Below are 21,107 nucleotides of genomic sequence, written 5' to 3' on the forward strand. Positions count from 1 at the left end.
CCAACAACGTCAACATCGCCTAGATGATTTTAGCCATAAAGCAAGAAGAGGCAGCCGCCGATTCCACCAACGTCGCTGGTACATTTCTTTTCGAGAATCCTTATACTCGCATCCTTTTCGAAATTGGTGTCAAGAAAGTTCTATTAGTCATTCATTCAATTATCTTGTTAAACATAGTCCTCGTCTAATAACCGAACCATTGACCATCAAGATAGTTACCAGTGAGAATGAGTGCGCGAACGACTTATCGCTAAGTTGTATCCTTACCTCGAGTAATCATTCTTTCCTCATCGACCTGATGTCTGTTTCAGTAAAGAGCTTTGATGTTATCTTTGGTATGTATCGATTGAGCCCCAATTGTGTTGATATACCTCGTTATGGAAAGTTATTCGTCTCAATCTTCCCTTTGACCAGACCCTCATGATGGTGAAGTGTCAAACTTAGTCCGAAACTTCGCATCATTTTCTACATCAAAGCTTGAAAGTTCCTGCGAAAGAAGTGTCAAGTATTCCTGGTCCATGTGATCAGCGAGAAACAAGGAGTTAAAGACCCGAGAGCGTCTCCGAAGACTGTAATCTTCCTGATATCTTTCCGAATAGATCTCGAGAATTCCTCCCGAACGCCAAGTTGAGTCTCGTATCAACTTAATCCCTAGAACTACCCCCGTAGCCAAACCTCTGTACCGCTTTGCTCTAGCAGAAATGCAGGAGTTATTCAGTCAGCTTAATAAGTTGACCATCAAAACCCATATCCTCTTTCCTTAATTAGATGACTTCTTCAATAATTTCAGGGAGCCAGCTACTCCTCGAAGATAGACCTTAGGTCAAGACACCATCAGTTACGAGTTCACGAGAATAATGTTTCCAAAACAGCATTCAGGACTCGATATGATCACTAAGAGATCATATTGATACCCTTCGGTCAAACCATTTTCCTTCGGTTATGTAGTAGGCGATGAAGACACGTGTGGATCCTCCTAAGATCGAAACAACAGAAATTGTCGACACCAAAGACACCCATAGAAAGCCTGTCAATTCTTGGGTTTCACCGACTATTATTGCAAGTCCATCCAGAAGATTTTTCCGAAATCATCAAGCCCTTAACCACTCCAACACAGAAAGGTGTACCCTTTTCATTGGAGTGAACAGCGAAATACATCATTCCAAGCATGGAAGTAAGACTTATACATCACACCTATCCTATCCCTGCCAGAAGAAACAGAGGACTCCTTTGTCCACTGCGGTGCGTCTGATCAGAGTTTAGATTATGTGCTTAGGCAGGAAGGAAAAGTTATCGTTCACGCTTTGAGACGAACAAAAGGCACACGAAGTTAACTACACAAGTCACGACTTGGAATTAGGAGCGGCAGTTCCTACTCTAAAGAATGAGGAACATGATCTCAGTGGAATCGAATACGCTAAATTTCACTGACCATAAGAGATTACAACATATCTTCGATCAGAAAGATATAAATATGAGGTGCCCTTAGCCGAAAGGAAAACTTAGACAACAAGACTAAGACATTGACAATGACCATCTACCCCCGTTTACTCGCTCAGACCTGAGAAGCCTAGTCAGAAAACCCTCGGGACTGTTCCGGCAGCCTAGATACCTGAATGGAAATGGTAAATAAACAACAAGGATTTCACCATCACGTTACCCAGTTTTCCCGAATGAGTACGATGCCATTTGGGAAAATGTTGATCCCTCAATAAAAATTCGTTCACTTTCTTCCGATCAGAGAATCATTCATAATGAAAATATTCATGCGAACCTACATCCAAGAAGTAGTCCAACTGCGTAGTATACCTAAGTCCATTATCTTCTATTGAGATAGCAAGTTTACCTCAAGGTCTAGGCAAGTCCCTCCAGAAAACTCACGAAACCAAGCTGGTCACGAGTACAATTTATCATCCTCAGACAATTGGACAGAGTGAGAAAGTTATTTAGGTCATGGAAAAACATGCTGGGAGCATGTGTCATAAACTGCCAAGTAACTTGGGATACCCACTTACCTTGGATCGAGCCCTCGTATAACAACAATTTTCATACCAGTATCCAGACTGCACCACTTGGAACCCTCTGCAGTCAAAAGTACAAATTCCTTCGTATTAGGTCGAAATAGGAGTCACACAGTTAGCCAAGAGTTGACTCCCCGATAGTACCCTCACTGATCCTGAAATCATCCGTGAGATCATCGAGAAGATCATCCGGACCCGAGATCGATTGAAAAACTTCACTAGATCGATATAAGAGTTACGCCGGTATACAACGTAAACCTTTGAAATTCTAGGCTAGAGATCATGTCCTGTTAATGGTCTCACCCTGGAAAGACTCAATACGCTTTGGAAAGCATGGAGAACCTAGCTCGTAGTACATTAGACCCTTCGAGATTCAAGTTAGGATCGATTTTGTGGCCTTCAAACTCCGTGTACCTTCAGAACTTAGCAACACTCATCTTGTACCTGGCGCCTCTATTCTTAATGAATACTTGTCTGAAAAAACCATAGAAATCCCTTCTAGTGTGACCGAGAACATCGATATACCTAAACTTTCTGGACGAACAAAGTAAGATCTTAGACCAAGTAACCAAACGTTTGAAATCAAGCTACCCGATAACGAAGGTTCGTTGGAATGGCATGCAGAGACCTGAAATCACTTGGGATCATGGAAGATTCGATGTAGTAGATATAGCCACACCTTTTTCCATAATCTTGTATCTTAATTCTTGAATTTCCGGACGAAATTCCCTCTAACGGGGGGATAATGTAACAACCCGAAATTTGTTCCCTCGTCGTAACCGTTTCGTCAATAAAACTCGTCTTAAGTGAATTGTTCCGCTTTCGTCTTTGAACTAGGTCAATTAAGTTAAAACTTTTATTTTGACCTTGTAAGTATCTAAACATGTTGGAAACATGTGAAAACGTCCCAAACTAGTAATATGAAAAATTATAGTTTCGACCATATCGGGTAACGACAACTTAATCGGGTGCGACCCAAAGCATCGGTTAACGACGGTATCGGGTAGAATTCCACCGTGTATCCAATTCAAACCATATTTAAAGTGATTTAAGACTCATTTGGAACCTTATCACTCTCTCTCTAACCACTCTCCTTAAACAAAGATTTTGGTCCACAAATCATCCATTTCAAGCTTCAAAACACCAAGGTAATCATCTTAGCTCCTAGTATAACATCCTTAGCCTTCATTTTCGTGTTCAAATCATGGAATCGGACCATAAACATGTGTTTACGGCCCTAGAACAACCTTAGGCCGTGAACACATGTAAATGGGGTTTTTGAGCCTTAAAACCCATCCAAATCACCATTGGAGCTTAGATATGAATTAAGGACTTATTGGATTGGACTTAGGACACCTTAAACTCATCATTTGAGGATTAAACATGCGTTTACTGCCCAAGAAAAAGCTTGGGTCGTAAACTCATATTCATGGGTAGTAAACTCCTTTATGGGTGTTAAAATGCAACTTACATACCTCATAAACCTTGGAATAAATCCTAGAACCAACCAAAAATCATTTAGGGGCCTTAAACATATCAAAAACCCTCTAATTGAGATTTTATGGCCATAGCATATGCTGCAGGGCCGTAAACTCCTAGAAGTGTGTCATTTGATGCCCTAAATTCACCCCAAGTCTTGTAAAATTGAGTTGAATCATTTGTGATTAGTCTTTGACCTTCAAAACACTTAAGAATGTTGTGGGTGAGAGTTTAAGGCCGTAAACACTTTGTTTACTGCCATAAACTCATCTATTAGTCCATATATTTGATTTAGCCCCTTTCAAATGCCCTAGAACCAAACCTAGCATCACCCCTCATTTGATTTAAGGCCATTTAGTACATAAGAACACCCACCATGAGTTTACGGCCGTAAACTCATGGGGATGGGTGTATAAGGCCGTAAACACTCCTTAGAGTTTACTATTGAAGAGTAAACTCCATATCCTAGTCATTCATGTCCAGAAAAATCACCCGGGTCACTCCAAACGCCTATTTTGAAGTGATTTCACGTCTTGGAATGTTTAAGTGTATCTAATTAGTAATTCAAATCTAATTAGATATATTTGTGTATTATTTAATATTACATAGGAACCTCGCTCGTATTCAAGCCTCGATTCAACGTTTAGCATCCTAGTCGTCACATTCCGCGATCGGTGAGTTCATACCCCTACCCTTTTTCAATGGTTTTACAATGTTTTCAGGGGGAATACAAGCAAAAGTACAAGAATATCTTGTACTTAAACGTTTTTATTTCATTAGAAATGTTTCATATCTCACTTGCTTTTAACAATTGAAATTGTATTAATCAACTGTTTAACTTGCAGAACCAGTTACAAACCGATTTCATATCTAATTATATAACGTTATATTATATATTTCACAAGTGATTTGTACTATAATGTTTTTGTTAAAAGCATTAGATTAGTTTATATGTTTTGTCCTCGGTGAACACTCCACAGAGATACGCGAGTGGAGGATCGTCTTTATAAAAGAACATAGAATAAGACTTTTAGCATTATTACTTGTAAATTGTTAATTAATCCTATATAAATGGAGACACATCCTCGGTGAACACTCCACAGAGATACGCAAGTGGAGGACCGTTCCTGTAGCCAGAATCTCTTAGATAGGGAGCGTGACTTGAGTGTATAGATCTATACGGGGCTGACTACCCCGCACCTGGCTACTAGCTATAGCCGAACCGAAATGGTTCAAGGGTGATGAAAGTCGTAAGGTGATGTGGACTACTTATTGCCATATCTAGTCTATTGTATGGTTATGGAACTCGCAATTACGATAACAGAGACTTATTTAATAGTAATAATGGATAAAGTAATTAATTTACATTGTTAATATTAGTTTTATATATGTGTTAAAAACTAATACATTTCACAAGATAACCAAGTTTTCAGAATACATCTTTAACAATTGGTAACAAACATTCAGGAAAATATGGGATTTTCCTGGGAAAGACACTCATACATAACCAGAAACGTGTAACATTTTCAGATAACTAAACTTTATATTTCATAAGAACAACCATGTTTTCAGTGTACATCTTTTACATTACATTTTTGGGTTGGTAAACAAACATACACTTCACAAAGTTAATCAGATTTTCAGTACACATCTTTCACATTAGGAAAATATAGGATTTTCCTGGGGTAATCACAATTCATAATCAGAACTGTGTAACATAACAGAACAACTAAACTTTACTTTTAAGAAAATAGAGGATTTTCTTGGGTCGTAACTTTTTCAGAAAACACAAAAGGAATCTCGTACATTTTCATAAAATCAAACCGCTTATGAACTCACTAGCTTTATGCTGATTTTCAAAATGCTTGTATTCACAGGTTCTCCTTAGACAGGTACCCCACGTCCTTTTGCTGAAGACGGAGCGAATGGAAGTCACGTCTTTCTTTTGTTTAAACTTATGTATCTATAAAACTTGTACTACTTAACTTTTTAACTGATGTAACGAAATCTATGTAATGTAATGTTTTGTGTTTTACTTCGCTTACTATGTATATTGGTTATGATATTCACATGAAGTCACCTCCGCCTCGAGACGTTTCCGCCTTCGGTTTCGGGGTGTGACACATTGTTTCATTCTTGGGTTCCACCTTAGATGTCTATGCAATTTAGCAAAGAATTGATGAGCATTGTTTAATTCATGAGTTCCACAATAGAAGTAGTCTTTGCAATTTAGCAAAGCTTTGATGAGCATTTTTTAATTCTTGAGTTCCACAATAGAAGTCTATGCAATTTAAGTAAAGCTTTGATAAGCATTATTTCATTCTTTAGTTCCACATTAGAAGTCAATGCAATTTAACAATGCTTTGATAACCATTGTTTAATTCTTGAGTTCCATAATAAAAGTCGTCTTCGCAATTTAGCAAAGTTTCGAAGAGCATTGTTTAATTCTTGAGTTCCACGACTAAAGTCTATACAATTTCAGCAAAGGTTTGATGAGAATTATTTGATTTTTGAGTTCCACAATAGAAGTCTATGCAATTTAGCAAAGCTTTGATGAGGATTGTTTCATTCTTGGGTTCCACATTGGAAGTCTATGCAATTTAGCAAAGCATTGATGAGCATTGTTTAATTTTTGAGTTCCACAATAGAAGTAGTCTTTGTAATTTAGCAAAGCTTTAATGAACATTGTTTAATTCTTGAGTTCCACAATAGAAGTGTATGCAATTTAAGCAAAGCTTTGATGAGCATTGCTTCATTCTTGAGTTCAACATTAGAAGTCTATGGAATTTCACAAAGTTTTGATGATCATTGTTTAATTCTTGAGTTCCCCAACAGATGTCGTCTTCGCAATTTAGCAAAGCTTTGATGAGCATTGTAAAATTCTTGAGTTCCACAATAGAAGTCTATGCAATGTAAGCAATGCTTTGATGAGCATTGTTTATTTCTTGAGTTCCACATTTGAAGTCTATGCAATTTAGCAAAGCTTTGATGAGCATTGTTGAAATCTTGAGTTCCACAATAGAAGTAGTCTTCGCAATTTAGCAAACCTTTGATGAGCATTACTTTATTCTTGACTTCCATAATAGAAGTCTATGCAGTTTAAGCAAAACTTTGACGAACATTGTTTCATTCTTGAGTTCCACATTAGATGTCTACGCAATCTAGCATGTTTTGATAAGCATTGTTTAATACTTGAGTTCCACAATAGAAATCTATGCAATTTAGCAAAGCTTTGATGAGCATCTTTTAATTTGTGAGTTCCAAATCAGAAGTCTATGCAACTTAAGAAAAAATTTGATGAGCAATGTTTGATTCTTGAGTTCCACAATATAAGTCTGTGCAATTTAGCAAAGCTTTGATGAGCATTGTTTTATTCTTAGGTTCCACCTTAGAAGTCTATGCAATTTAGCAAAGCATTGATGAACATTGTTTAATTCTTGAGTTCCACAATAGAACTAGTCTTTGCAATTTAGCAAAGCTTTGATGAGCATTGTTTAATTCATGAGTTCCACAATAGAAGTCTATGCAATATAAGAAAAGCTTTGATGAGCATTATTTCATTATTTAGTTCCATATTAGAAGTCGATGCAATTTAACAAAGCTTTGATAACCATTGTTTAATTCTTGAGTTCCACAATAAAAGTCGTCTTCGCAATTTAGCAAAGCTTCGAAGAGCATTGTTTAATTCTTGAGTTCCACAACAGAAGTCTATATTTCAGCAAAGCTTTTATGAGCATTGTTTCATTATTGAGTTCCACATTAGAATTCTATGCAATTTAGCAAAGGTTTGATAAGCATTGTTTAATTCTTGAGTTCCACAATAGATGTAGTCTTCACAATTTAGCAAAGCTTTGATGAGCATTGTTTAATTTTTGAGTTCTGCAGTAGAAGTTTATGCAATTTAGCAAAGCTTTGATGAGCAGCATTTAATTCTTGAGTTCCACAATAGAAGTCTATGCAGTTTAAGAAAAGCGTTGATGAAAATTGTTTGATTATTGAGTTCCACAATAGAAGTCTATGCAATTTAGCAAAGCTTTGATGAGGATTGTTTCATTCTTGGGCTCCACATTGGAAGTCTATGCAACTTAACAAAGCATTAATAAGAATTGTTTAATTATTGAGTTCCACAATAGAAGTAGTCTTTGCAATTTAGCAAAGCTTTAATGAACATTGTTTAATTCTTGAGTTCCACAACAGAAGTGTATGCATTTTAAGCAGTGCATTGATGAGCATTGTTTCATTCTTGAGTTCAACATTAGAAGTCTATGGAATTTACCAAAGTTTGGATGATCATTGTTTAATTCTTGAGTTGCACAACAAATGTCGTCTTTGCAATTTACCAAAGCTTTGATGAGCATTGTAAAATTCTTAAATTCCACAATAAAAGTCTTTGCAATATAAGCAATGCTTTGATGACCATTGTTTATTTCTTGAGTTCCACATTAGAAGTCTATGCAATTTAGCAAAGCTTTGATGAGCATTGTGAGAGTTGCACTGTAGAAGTAGTCTTTGCAATTTAGCAAAGATTTGATGAGCATTTCTTTATTCTTGACTTCCATAATAGAAGTCTATGCATTTTAAGCAAAGCTTTGACGAGCATTGTTTCAATGTTGAGTTCCACATTAGAAGTCTATGTAATTTAGCAAAGCTTTGATGAGCATCGTTTAATTCTTGATTTCCACAATAGAAGTCTATGTAATTTAAGCAAAGCTTTGATAAGCATTGTTTGATTCTTGATTTCCATAATAAAAGTCTCTGCAATTTAGCGAAGCTTTGATGAGCATTGTTTCATTCTTGGGTTCCACTTTAGAAGTCTATGCAATTTAGCAATGTTTTGATTAGCATTGTTTAATACTTGAGTTCCATAATAGAAATCTATGCTATTTAGCAAAGCTTTGATGAGGATTGTTTCATTCTTGGGTTCCACATTGGAAGTCTATGCAATTTAGCAAAGCATTGATGAGCATTGTTTAATTTTTGAGTTCCACAATAAAAGTAGTCTTTGCAATTTAGCAAAGCTTTAATGATCATTGTTTAATTCTTGACTTCCATAATAGAAGTGTATGCAATTTAAGCAAAGCTTTTATTAGCATTGTTTCATTCTTGAGTTCAATATTAGAAGTCTATGGAATTTAGCAAAGTTTTGATGATCATTGTTTAATTCTTGAGTTCCACAACGGATGTCGTCTTCGCAATTTAGCAAAGCTTTGATGAGCATTGTAAAATTCTTGAGTTCCACAATAGAAGTCTATGTAATTTAAGCAATGCTTTGATGAGCATTGTTTATTTCTTGAGTTCCACATTAGAAGTCTATGCTATTTAGCAAAGCTTTGATGAGCATTGTTTAATTCTTGAGTTCCACAATAGAAGTAGTCTTTGCAATTTATCAAAGCTTTGATTAGCATTTCTTTATTCTTGACTTCCACAATAGAAGTCTACGCAGTTTAAGCAAAGCTTTGACGAGCATTGTTTCATTCTTGAGTTCCACATTAGAAGTCTATGTAATTTAGCAAATCTTTGACGAGCATCGTTTAATTCTTGATTTCCGCAATAGACGTCTATGAAATTTAAGCAAAGCTTTGATGAGAATTGTTTGATTTTTTTTGAAAGAGCCAAAGCTCAGCAAACTTTAATAAAAAGAATAAAAGAATACAACAGCAAACAGAAACAAAAAAGTCAAACAAAATACAAAACTAACCAACCTATCCATAACCAACTACCAAGCCACTTTCTACTAACCAAAATTAACCACCCAAAAACCCAAAAAATCCTAATATCCTTAAAGCTAGCCCAAAGACTTATTGAAAGAGGGAAAAAGGTAACTTCATCCCCTTGCAACACCAAAAACCCCAAATATCATAAATACCTAAGCAAAGGGTAAGGCCCTTAAAAAAACCCTCAGTCCATTGGCCAAGCTTTAAGAAAAAACCCAACAAATCCACAAAACTCACAACACAATACACAAAAAAGTGATGGGTTTTGAGCATTCTAACACTTCCTAAGTGTACATGCAACCCTAATAACCTTGGATCTATGTTTGTCTAATAATCATGCAAAGTTGTTTTTCCAAGGTTATGAACCTATCTAGCATACATGGGGTACAATTTTCTTTGTATAAAAGTTAGAACTACATACCTTGTTGTTGAAAGTGTTCCTTGAAACCTTGTGAACCTAGCACCTCAAGTGTGATGCCTCAAATGCTTCACACAACACCGAATGCAAAGTATAAACTTGAGAAAATACTCTAACACATGCAAAATCGGCCAAGCCCTCTTGTTTCTTAGTGTTACCGATTTTGGGGAGAAACACATTACTTATATAGTGTGTTGCATTAGGTAAACCCTAATGTAACATGACTCTTCATTTCTTGATCCATGGGTTAACTCCATGGAGCATCCTATGGGTGGAACCCAACTTGATAATCCATGGAGCCTCTTAGCCCACTATATAAGATATGGAAGATTTATATAATCTACCCATATATTTAATTAGTTATCTTTTGATCACTTAATTAATTCTAAATTAGTTCATGATCAAAACTAATAATATTATTAATATATTAGAACTTATAATATATTAATAAACCATATGTGTTACTTCTCTCATTTAGTTTATTCAATTACATGGTGCCATGCAACCCAAATGGACCATGCCAGGTCGGGTCAGGTACTTATCAGAAATAGTTATGCACTTAGACACCTTATCCAACAGTCTCCCACTTGGATAAGTCTAATAACTATAACTGCAATACTTCAGGAACCGATTGACAATCGTAGCTCTTTCAAGGTCTCTCAGAACTGAGAAGATGTTGATACGCCATTTAAGATAAGTGATTATATAATCCTCTGTTCTAGATATCAGCCGGACAATTACATGGAACAATTTCCTACTTATTGCCCGGCAGTTTCTTTCCCGATTCCCGATTTGTTTGACAAAGAATTTAATTGAACACATCAACTTAGTTCTGACCGGGCCTGGTACATAGGTCAAAACAAAATCATCGAGGGGCCCAGATAGCAGCTTCTAATCCAAGAAGGAACAGATAAACTTCGACTCATATCTTTGTTCTACCACTCATTGAATTATACACAAAAGCACGTTTTATAACATCGAGTTACCAATGTGTTTTCATACAATCAATGCATAACCAACTCGTAAGTAACAAATCATATCTCTAGGTTTGAAGACTTATATGATATTACTGTCTCACGATCACTCGAGATAAATTCCATGAAGTGATTCCAGTGAGCGTGGGTTGATTCCAATACTCGGAACTTATGAGCACTCATGATTGTTGTAGCCATGTCTAACACCTTAGACCTATGCAACCAATCGTGACAGTCTTGATTCATACCTACTTCTGACATATGACCGACTGTGGAGGTTCGAATAATATGATATACCAAACATAATTATTCTGGAAGTCAAAACATGCAAAAGAAATATATTAAACGATTGACAAAAGATAGCAACACTTTATTCATGAATAAACACAACTTTTATTCATCATCAAATGTCAATTACACTTTACAAATTTCATAATTTATCTAACTACTAAAACTTATATCATCCTTCAGCCCTATGCTCCAGTGAGCCTTGCCAGGGTTCCCCTGATACTTGCTACCCATGCTCAAGGAAAAGGCTACATTAGGTCGAGTACAGGTCATAGCATACATGATCGAGCCTACTGCCGAAGCATAAGGCACTCGACTCATTTCTGCTATCTCAGCCTTAGTACTAGGGCTTTGTGTCTTACTCAATCTGGGGTTACTCTGGATGGGTAACTCTCCTTTCTTGGAGTTCTGCATGTTGAATCTCTTCAACACCTTGTCCAAGTAGGTACTTGGACTAAGTCCAATTAGTCTTTTACTCCGGTCTCTCCAAATCCTTTTCCCTAGAATATAGGCAACTTCTCCTAGGTCCTTCATAGAGAAACACTTCTGAAGCCAGGACTTAACTTCCTGCAGAGTTGGCATGTCATTTCCTATGAGTAGTATGTCATCCACATACAATACCAAAAAGCTAACTATACTCCCACTAGCCTTGACATACACACAAGATTCATCTTCACTCCTAGAAAAGCCAAGTTCCTTGTCTTTCTCATCAAAGCAAACATTCCATCTGCGAGGTGCTTGCTTTAATCCATAAATGGATTTCTCAAGTTTACACACTCTATTAGGGTACTCGTTATTGACAAAACCTTCTGGCTGACTCATGTAAACATCTTCAGTCAACTTTCCATTAAGGAAAGCGGTTTTGACATCCATTTGCCATATTTCATAGTCATGAAATGCAGCTATGGCTAACATAACCCTAATAGACTTAATCTTGATGTGACAACCCGAAGTTCGTTTCGTCATCATAACCCGTTCCGTCATTAAAAATTTGTCGTTTTGAATTGTTTCCATTTCGTTTCTAAATTAAGTCATTAATTTTGAGTTTGCTATTATGACTTAATGGTTTTCCAAACACATTAAAAACTCATGAACACGCCCCAATTTAGTAATTAGAAAAATTTTAGTTTCAACCATATCGGGTTACAACAACTTAATTGGGTGCGACCAAAAGCCTCGCTTAACATCAGCATCGGGTAGAATTCCACCGTGTCTCAAACTTTAAGCATATATAAAGTTCAGAGAGCCTCATTTGAAGCCTTTTCCACTCTCTCTCTACTCTCTCTCCTCCAATCCAAACTCTAGGTCCAAAATCATCAAATTCAAGCTCCAAATCTTCAAGGTAACAATCCTAGCTCATAGTATAACATCCTTAGCCTTCAAATTCGTGATTAATATATGAAATAGGACCATAAACATGTGTTTACGACCCTGGAAAAGCCTTAGGCCGTGAACACATGCAAAAGGGGTTTTTGAGCCTTAAAACCCTTCCAAACCACCTTTAGAGCTTAGATATGACTTAGGGGCTTACCAAACTTAGAACACCTTGAACTCATCATTTAGAGTGTAAACATGAGTTTACGATCATATCACATGCTTGGACCGTAAACACCAATTCATGGGGAGTAAACTCATTTTAAAGTGTTAAGATGCCACTTAAACACACCATAAGCCTTGGAATAAAGTCTAGAAGCAACCACAATCAAGTTAAGGGCCTTAAACATGCTAAAAACTACTCCCTTAGGATTTCACGGCCATAAACCCCCCAAGGATGGGTTCCTGTGCCGTAAACTCCTATAAATGGGTCAATTGGTGTCTTAAATTCATTCCATGGCTTGTAGATTTAGGTAGAAACACTTGTAAATGACCTAGGACCACCAAAACATCAAAGAAAGGTGTGTGGGGGAGCTTACAGCCGTAAACTCTTAATTTACTACCGTGAACTCCATTAGATGGTCCATATGTTTGTTTAATCCATTCTTATACCCTAGATTTGATTCTAGCAAATTTTCCCATGTGATATAAGACCATTTAGCACCATAGAACACCCCACCATGAGTTTACGGCCGTAAACTCATGGGGAGTGGGTCATTAGGGCCGTAAACTCCCTTAGGAGTTTACACTTGAAGAGTAAACTCCATATCCAAGCCATACACGTCCATAGATGTCACCTGGGTCGCTCCTAACACTTAAAATAGAGTGTTTTCGCGTCTCGGAGTGTATATTCTCAATTAAATAGTAGTTCAAAGCCTAATTAGATACAAATGTGTATCTTTTCATATTACATAGGAATCTCGCACGCATTCAAGCCCCAAATTGACGTTTAGCATCCAAACCGACACATTCCGCGACTGGTGAATTCATACCCCTACACCTTTTTCTGCGTTTTTCAATGTTTTCAGGGGGGAATACAAGCAAAAGTACAAGGATAGCTTGTACTCAAACTTATTATTTCATTTGAAATGTTTCATGTTCCACATGCTTTTTACAATCAAAACCATATTAGCCTTGTTTGACTTGCAGAATTAGTTTTCAAATCTTACTATATATTGTTATAATATATGTTTCTTACATGATTTTTCCACTTTATTAGTGTTAAAAGCATTAGTTTAGTACATTTGTTTTGTCCTCGGTAACACTCCATAGAGATACGCGAGTGGAGAACTGCCCTTGTAATTAGAATTTAAAACAGGATTTTCCACATTATTACTTGTAAATTCGTTAAACTTAATAATTGGAGACACGTCCTCTGTAAACACTCCACAGAGATACGCGAGTGGAGGACCGCCCTCGCAACCAGAATCTCCTGGAGGGAGAGCGTGACTTGAGTGTATAGATCTATACGGGGCTGACTACCCCGCACCTGGCTGCTAGCTACAGCCGAACCGAAAGGTTCAAGGGTGACGAAAGTCATAAATGGATAATGGACTACTCATTGCCATTTTTAGTCTATCGTATGGTTATGGAACTCGCAATTTAGATTACAGAGATTTACTTGTTGGTAATAATGAATTTAGTAAGCTAATAACCTTAAGAATTAGTTTACTTTCCTCACAATAGTTTTATATACGTGTTAAAACTAACATACATTTCAAGGATAACCAGGCTTTCAGGAAACTTCATGCAAACATTTTAAGTATGGTAGATACTTGTACATTACATTTGGATTCGATAACTAAACATTACTATTAGGAAAATAAGGGTTTTTCCTGGGATAACTGAACTGTTCTTAACTAGACCGTGTAACTAACGGATAACTAAACTTTACTTTTAAGGAAAATAAGGGTTTTTCTTGGGATAACAAACTGTACATAACCGGATCGTATAACAAACAGATAACTAAACTATACTTATAAGAAAATATGAGATTTTCTTGGATAACAAACTTTTTTGGAAAATCAAAGGAAACTTGTACATTTTCAGAAAATAAACCGCTTATGAACTCACCAGCTTTATGCTGATTTTTAAACTGCTTGTATTCTTAGGTCCACATTAGACAGGTACCCCACGATCTTTTTGGAAGTCGGATTGTATAGAAGACCCGTCTTATCTTTTGTTCATATGATATATATGTATAACACTTGTAACACTTTGATTTCAAACAAATGTAATAATTCTATGTAATGTAATGTTTTGTGTTTACTACACTTACTATGTACATTGGTTGCGATATTCATGACGTCCTCCGCCCCGGAACGTTTCCGCCTTCGGTTTCGGGGTATGACACTTGGCTACTGGAGAAAAAGTCTCATCATAATCCACTCCAGGAGTTTGAGAGAAGCCCTTTGCAACCAGTCGAGCCTTATAAGTGTGTACATTACCATCCATGTTGGTATTCTTCTTAAAGATCCATTTGCACGCTATAGTCTTACGACCTGGTACATTCTCAACCAAGTTCCAAACTTGGTTGTCATACATGGATTGTATTTTGCTATCCATAGCCTCTTTCCATTTAGAAGACTCAGGGCCTGCCATGGCTTCCGCGTAGCTGTTAGGTTCATCCATACCTACTAGTGTCTCATCCCTAATAAGTGTCTCACCTTCCGCAGTAATATGGAAACAATAGTAATGCTCAGGTGCATTCCTAACTCTCGTGGAACGCCTCAGAGGTACAGACTCGTCAATTCGCTCAACAGGAGTTTCCTCCTCAAGTTGAGGGCTAGGGTTTGAAGTTCCTTCACCACTTGACTCTTGAAGCTCTTCAAGGTCAATTTGCCTCCCACTGTCTCCTTGGCTTATAAACTCTCTCTCTCTCTCTCTCTCTCTCTCTCGAAAGACTCCTCTTCTTGCTACAAAAACCACATTATCACTAGGTCTGTAGAAGAGGTAACCAAAGGATCTTTGTGGGTAGCCGATGAAAATACACCTCTCGCTTCGGGGTTCTAGCTTATCATGAGACTTGCGCCTCACAAAAGCCTCGAAACTCAAATCTTGATGTGGTCTAGTTTGGGTACTTTACCAGTCCACATCTCGTGAGGAGTTTTGGCAACTTTCTTTGTAGGGACTAGATTAAGGATATGGGCGGCAGTCTCTAAGGCATACCCCCAGAATGAGATTGGTAGCGAAGCTCAACTCATCATGGAACGAACCATATCCAACAAGGTTTGATTACGCCTCTCAGCTACACCATTCAACTGCGATGTCCTGGGAGGTGTCAATTGTGAGACAATCCCACATTCCCTAAGATAGTCAAGGAACTCTAAACTAAGATACTCACCACCTCGATCGGATCGAAGCATCTTAATGTTCCTGCCCAATTGATTCTCGACTTCCTGTTTAAATTCCTTAAACCTTTCGAAAGTCTCTGACTTATGCTTGATTAAGTAGAAGTCCTCATAGGACTTTTGGAGGTCGGCTGTCATAGTGGCCATCATGATGCATGCCACCTTAGTGGCATCCCTTTCATGTGCCCTAAAGTCAGCGATCTCTTGAGGAGTAGCAACTGTCTCATCAATCTCCTTAAGCTCCTTATCGAGGACATATTCCTTGTCCTCGTAGCGGGTAATCATTCGGTTGTTTTTGATCCATTCATTAAAGTTGGATCCATCAAATGTGACTTTTCCACACAAGTTCATTAGAGAAAAAGAGCCATTAGGATTAGAGCCAGAAGCAGCAGTGTTTGCAGACATCTGAAGAGAAGGAAAAATTTAGTTTAGATATAGAAATAGTCTTTAATAAAACAACCAAATGTAGTATTAAGGCTAGGACCCAATCACAATATATTATACTTAGAAGAGGTATGTCGTAATCTAAGTAATAACATATTTGAAAGGTAGGTGAATGAAGATTCACCAATTTCCACCAAAGACGAAATATTAAAATATTTAATTTGGTTCTTAGAAACTCCTAGATTCTTTTAAGATTCAATGAACTTTTCAAAAGCATGTTTCAATCTCGAGTGTGCCCTCCAATTTTGTGACTAGGATGCCGAGGATCACAAAACGAGGTGTTAAGTAACCATGCAAATTACTTGGTACTCTTAATGTATTACCCCTCAATCGATGTGCCGGTTAACCACACACGCTCCATCGATACTATGATAAACATTAAGTCACCCTTTACCTACCTTGTTAAGTTCAAGTTAGTGTGCCGGTTAACCACACACGCTCCACTAACGACTTAGACAAAGTGTAAAGTGTAACTTCATGGATTAGCACCTTATTCACATTTTTCCTAAAGTAACTAAGATTGGGAGTTTAATAAAACATTTAGTTACTTTATAATATTCATCATACTTTTAATGAGAATTTATAAGTCCTTGTCCTACTCGTTCGGCTAACGACCCTCCACCAGTCAAGCAAGCGGTGGGTGAGAGTGGACACCCATTAAGTTGCCATTTTATAGGCAACAACCTTATACCCACCTTATAGACTGTCTTCGTGAATGAGGCGTACTAGCGGTAAGACGACTTTGATCTTATACATATATATATATATATATATATATATATATTATTAACTTATAATATTATAAGTATAAGAGTTGAATTTTAACTTTTAAAATTCTAAGGGTTGGAACTAAAGTTTTAATATGACTTTACTTGTTCCAAAACTTGAGGGAAAGTTTTGTAAACTTTCAAAACTTTTCATTTCTTGTAACTTATGAGTTAATTAGAGTATTAAAAATGAAGACTCTTCATTTTATAACCCATGTGTTCTTTTAATGGTTTTAAAGACAAAGTGACTTTTGGTTTTCCATAACTTGAGGACAAGTTATGGACTCCATTAAAACACATAATGATCATGAATTAATCTACCACATAGGTTACAAATAATTCCTATGATCATCTAAACATCATAAGATCAAGAACATGAATATGAACACTTTCATGAATAAAAAATTACACTTAAAAACTTGTAATTTTGATAATTTATCATTGTAAATGGATTAACTTGAACATTACACCAACTAAAACAAGTTTTAAAACACCAAAACAGTTTAGGGTAATGCTCCTAGTCCATTTCCAGCAACAGGAATCGAAATTCTGAAAACTGCAGCCTCTACTCGCCGAGTGCATGAACTGACTCGACGAGTAGCTTGCATTTGGTCATGGACTCGTCGAGTCCCCCCATGGACTCGGCTAGTTCATATGAGCAGAAAGCAAAAAAAATTCGATTTTTCAAGCAGTTTGCACAAAAATCAAACAAGCAAGCCTAGGCTCTGATACTACTGATGAGTTTTGAGCATTCTAACACTTCCTAAGTGTACATGCAACCCTAATAACATTGGATCTATGTTTGTCTAATAATCATCCAAAGTTGTTTTTCCAAGGTTATGAACCTATCTAGCATACATGGGGTACAATTTTCTTTGTATAAAAGATAGAACTACATACCTTGTTGTTGAAAGTGTTCCTTGAAACCTTGTGAGCCTAACACCTCAAGTGTGATGCCTCAAATGCTTCACACAACACCAAATTCAAAGAATAAACTTGAGAGAATACTCTAACACATGCAAAATCGGCCAAGCCCTCTTGTTTCTTAGTGTTACCGATTTTGGGGAGAAACACATTGCTTATATAGTGTGTTGCATTAGGTAAACCCTAATGTAACATGACTCTTCATTTCTTGATCCATGGGTTAACCCCATGGAGCATCCATGGAGCATCCTATGGGTGGAACCCAACTTGATAATCCATGGAGCCTCTTAGCCCATTATATAAGATATGGAAGATTTACATAATCTACCCATATATTTAATTAGTTATCTTTGATCACTTAATTAATTCTAAATTAATTCTTGATCAAAACTAATAATATTATTAATATATTAGAACTTATAATATATTAATAAACCATATGTGTTATTTCTCTCATTTAGTTTATTCAATTGTATGGTGCCATGCAACCCAAATGGACCATGCCGGGTCGGGTCAAGTACTTATCAGAAATAGTTATGGACTTAGACACCTTATCCAACAAAAAGAACCAGTAAAAGATAACAAAATTAAAATACTCATAATTGCGAAAACAAAAAAACCCCATCAGATTATCAATCTCGAATCTTCTGTCACTTCTCCTCTCCTCCATCATCCACTTAGTCTTCAACAGAAAAGACTCCATCCTCTTGTAACTATGATCCAACTCCTTCCATTGCAAAAACTTCCTGCACATCATACACAAGCCAAAGCACAACAAACTAACACCAAAACACCAAAAAATCAGAATAAGTTTCATACTAGACATGGCATCAACCACATGTCTAGGATTCTCCATTTGGATAATCTCAATTAAGATCATATCCAAACAGAAAATCCCATAGGTACAAGTCACATGATTTGAGAGTAAACTCTGCAACCAGTAACATAATCCGTCAATTCCTTTGTATAAGCACTTATTCCAAAAATACCCCCACCAATTCCCAGCAATAAGATCACCAACATTGGACATCCTCCGCTGCCAACCCCAAATACGAAACCCACCAATCATCAAACTAGGAAACCAGAAAAAGACATCCATATCTTAGATTTTTTCCATTCCAGAAATACCCCAGGCCTTATCAACTTTATCATTGACCATCTTAGCCTTTTTCCTTAATCCCAACAGCTTTAACCTTATTTCACTTTCGATACAACCAATCACTCCCTCATACGAATTTCTCCTATTACTGAACAATCTAGAGTTCCTCCCCTTCCAGATATGAGTAACACAACTAGCAAACACACATTTATTAATCAGATTCTCACCAGAATTCTTTTTAAACAAACTGCACAGCTTCACAATCAATTCAATCCAGTCATCCACAAAAAGATTAATACCAATCTTATTACAAAAATACCTCCAAATACAATGAGAATAATCACAATTAAAGAAAAGATGGTTATGAGAATCAAGCGTAACAGCACAAAATGGACATAGTAAGTTACCAGAAACTTCCCAACCTCTGACACGAACCTGAGTTTTCAATCTTTTTAAAATAGCCATCCACAAAATAAACGAATTTCGAGGAATGCAATTACTATACCAAACAATATCATGCCAAGGAACTTTGTCTCCAAAGTTATTAATATCACACCACACCTGTTTGCATGAAAATTGTTTACATATACCTTTCTTATCTCTCTAACTTGCAACATCCCTCATATTAGGCTCAATATTCTAAACATGGGAGCATCCTTCAATCCAGGGAATTTATTAACCCACTCAACCGACCAAGTATAGGTATCATAGACTAGAACATCACTAACCAAAGAAGAATCACTAAACCCATTGCTAACCCAATCTCTTCTAGATATAATTGAACCTAATATACCTAATGGGTGCCACCAATCATGCCATAGAGAAGTACTCATCCCATTTCCCACACATGAAACAACATGGGGCCTAACAATTTTCCTCACCTCCAGGAACCTCTTCCAAGTCCAGCTCATACTCTTTTTCTGCAAAATATCCCAAAAATTTATGTTTCCAATATAATTGGATCTCACCCACTGAACCCACAGATAATTTTTGTTATTAATCACATTCCACACGTGTTTAGCTAACAAAGCATCATTCCATTTCCTTAAATTCTTTACTCCTAAACCTCCATAAACTTTACTCTTACAAATATCATTCCATTTGACTTTAGCTTTCCCTTTGACTATCTCACCATTCGCCCACAAGAAAGTTCTACACAACTTTTTAATCTCTTTGATAGTAGCAATGGGAATTTTAAAAATCGAAGCCCAATACACATGAATAGATGTCAAAATAGAATTAATGAGCTGCAGCCTACCAGCAAACGATAAAGCCTTGCTTTTCCAATTGAAAATTCTCATCTTAATCTTCTCAATCAGCTTTCTACAATCTCTACCAAATAGCTTAGTAACACACATAGGAACACCCAAATACTTAAAAGGAAATCTCCTAATATCAAAAGGAAGAATACCCAAGATAATCCTTCTCATATTAGGCTTAACACAACTAAAGAAAATCTGGCTTTTTTCCATACTCACCTTCAGCCCTGAAACTTTTTTTAACTCATCAAGGGCATCCCTTATAATTCTAGCCGAATTCCCATTACCATAAGAAAAGACTAACAGATCATCAGCAAAACATAAATGAGAAATTTTAAGGGCCATACACTTACTATGAAACTTAAAATTCTGGATTTCTTTAATATGCTTACCAAGGATGATATTAAACACCTCCATAACTATAGTAAATAGGTAAGGAGATAGAGGATCTCCCTGCCTAAGACCCCTCTTTCCTTCAAAATACCCATGATCTTCACCATTAAAATTAAGCATGAACCATGGGGAAGAAACACAAGCCATAATCCACTGGGTCATTATCGGATGAAACCCAAACCCCTTCAGAATTCTATTAAGAAAATTCCAATCCACGATATCATATGCCTTTTGAATATCAATCTTTATGGTGCATTTGGGAATTCCCCTCTTATTTTTATACCCCACCATTAGCTCCTGAGCAAGAAGAATATTATCCAAAATAGATCTTCCTGGGATGAACGCGGATTGAGCATTGTTTAATACTCGAGTTCCAAAATAGAAGTCTATGCAACTTAGCAAAGCTTTTATGAGCATCTTTTAATTCTTTAGTTCCACAACAGAAGTCTATGCAATTTAAGTAACGATTTGATGAGCATTGTTTGATTCTTCAGTTCCACAATAGAAGTCAATGCAATTTAGCAAAGATTTTATGAGCACTGTTTCATTCATGGGTTCCACATTGGAAGTCTATGCAATTTAGCAAAGCATTGATGAGCATTT

General features: G+C 36.7%; 1 protein-coding gene across 1 annotated transcript; it reads right to left on the bottom strand.

Moving 5' to 3' along the window:
- Positions 1 to 18,855: 18,855 nt before the first annotated feature.
- LOC111907122 (uncharacterized) lies at positions 18,856 to 20,795 on the bottom strand. The gene is made up of 4 exons (XM_023902918.3): positions 20,504 to 20,795; positions 19,857 to 20,410; positions 19,581 to 19,772; positions 18,856 to 19,413 (listed from the first exon to the last, which is right to left on the bottom strand). The coding sequence occupies exons 1-4, from the start codon at positions 20,793 to 20,795 to the stop codon at positions 18,856 to 18,858; spliced, it is 1,596 nt and encodes a 531-aa protein (XP_023758686.3).
- Between the last annotated feature and the right edge of the window lie 312 nt (positions 20,796 to 21,107).

Source organism: Lactuca sativa, chromosome 5 (genome assembly GCF_002870075.4).
Source record: "Lactuca sativa cultivar Salinas chromosome 5, Lsat_Salinas_v11, whole genome shotgun sequence".
Lineage (NCBI taxonomy): Eukaryota > Viridiplantae > Streptophyta > Magnoliopsida > Asterales > Asteraceae > Lactuca > Lactuca sativa.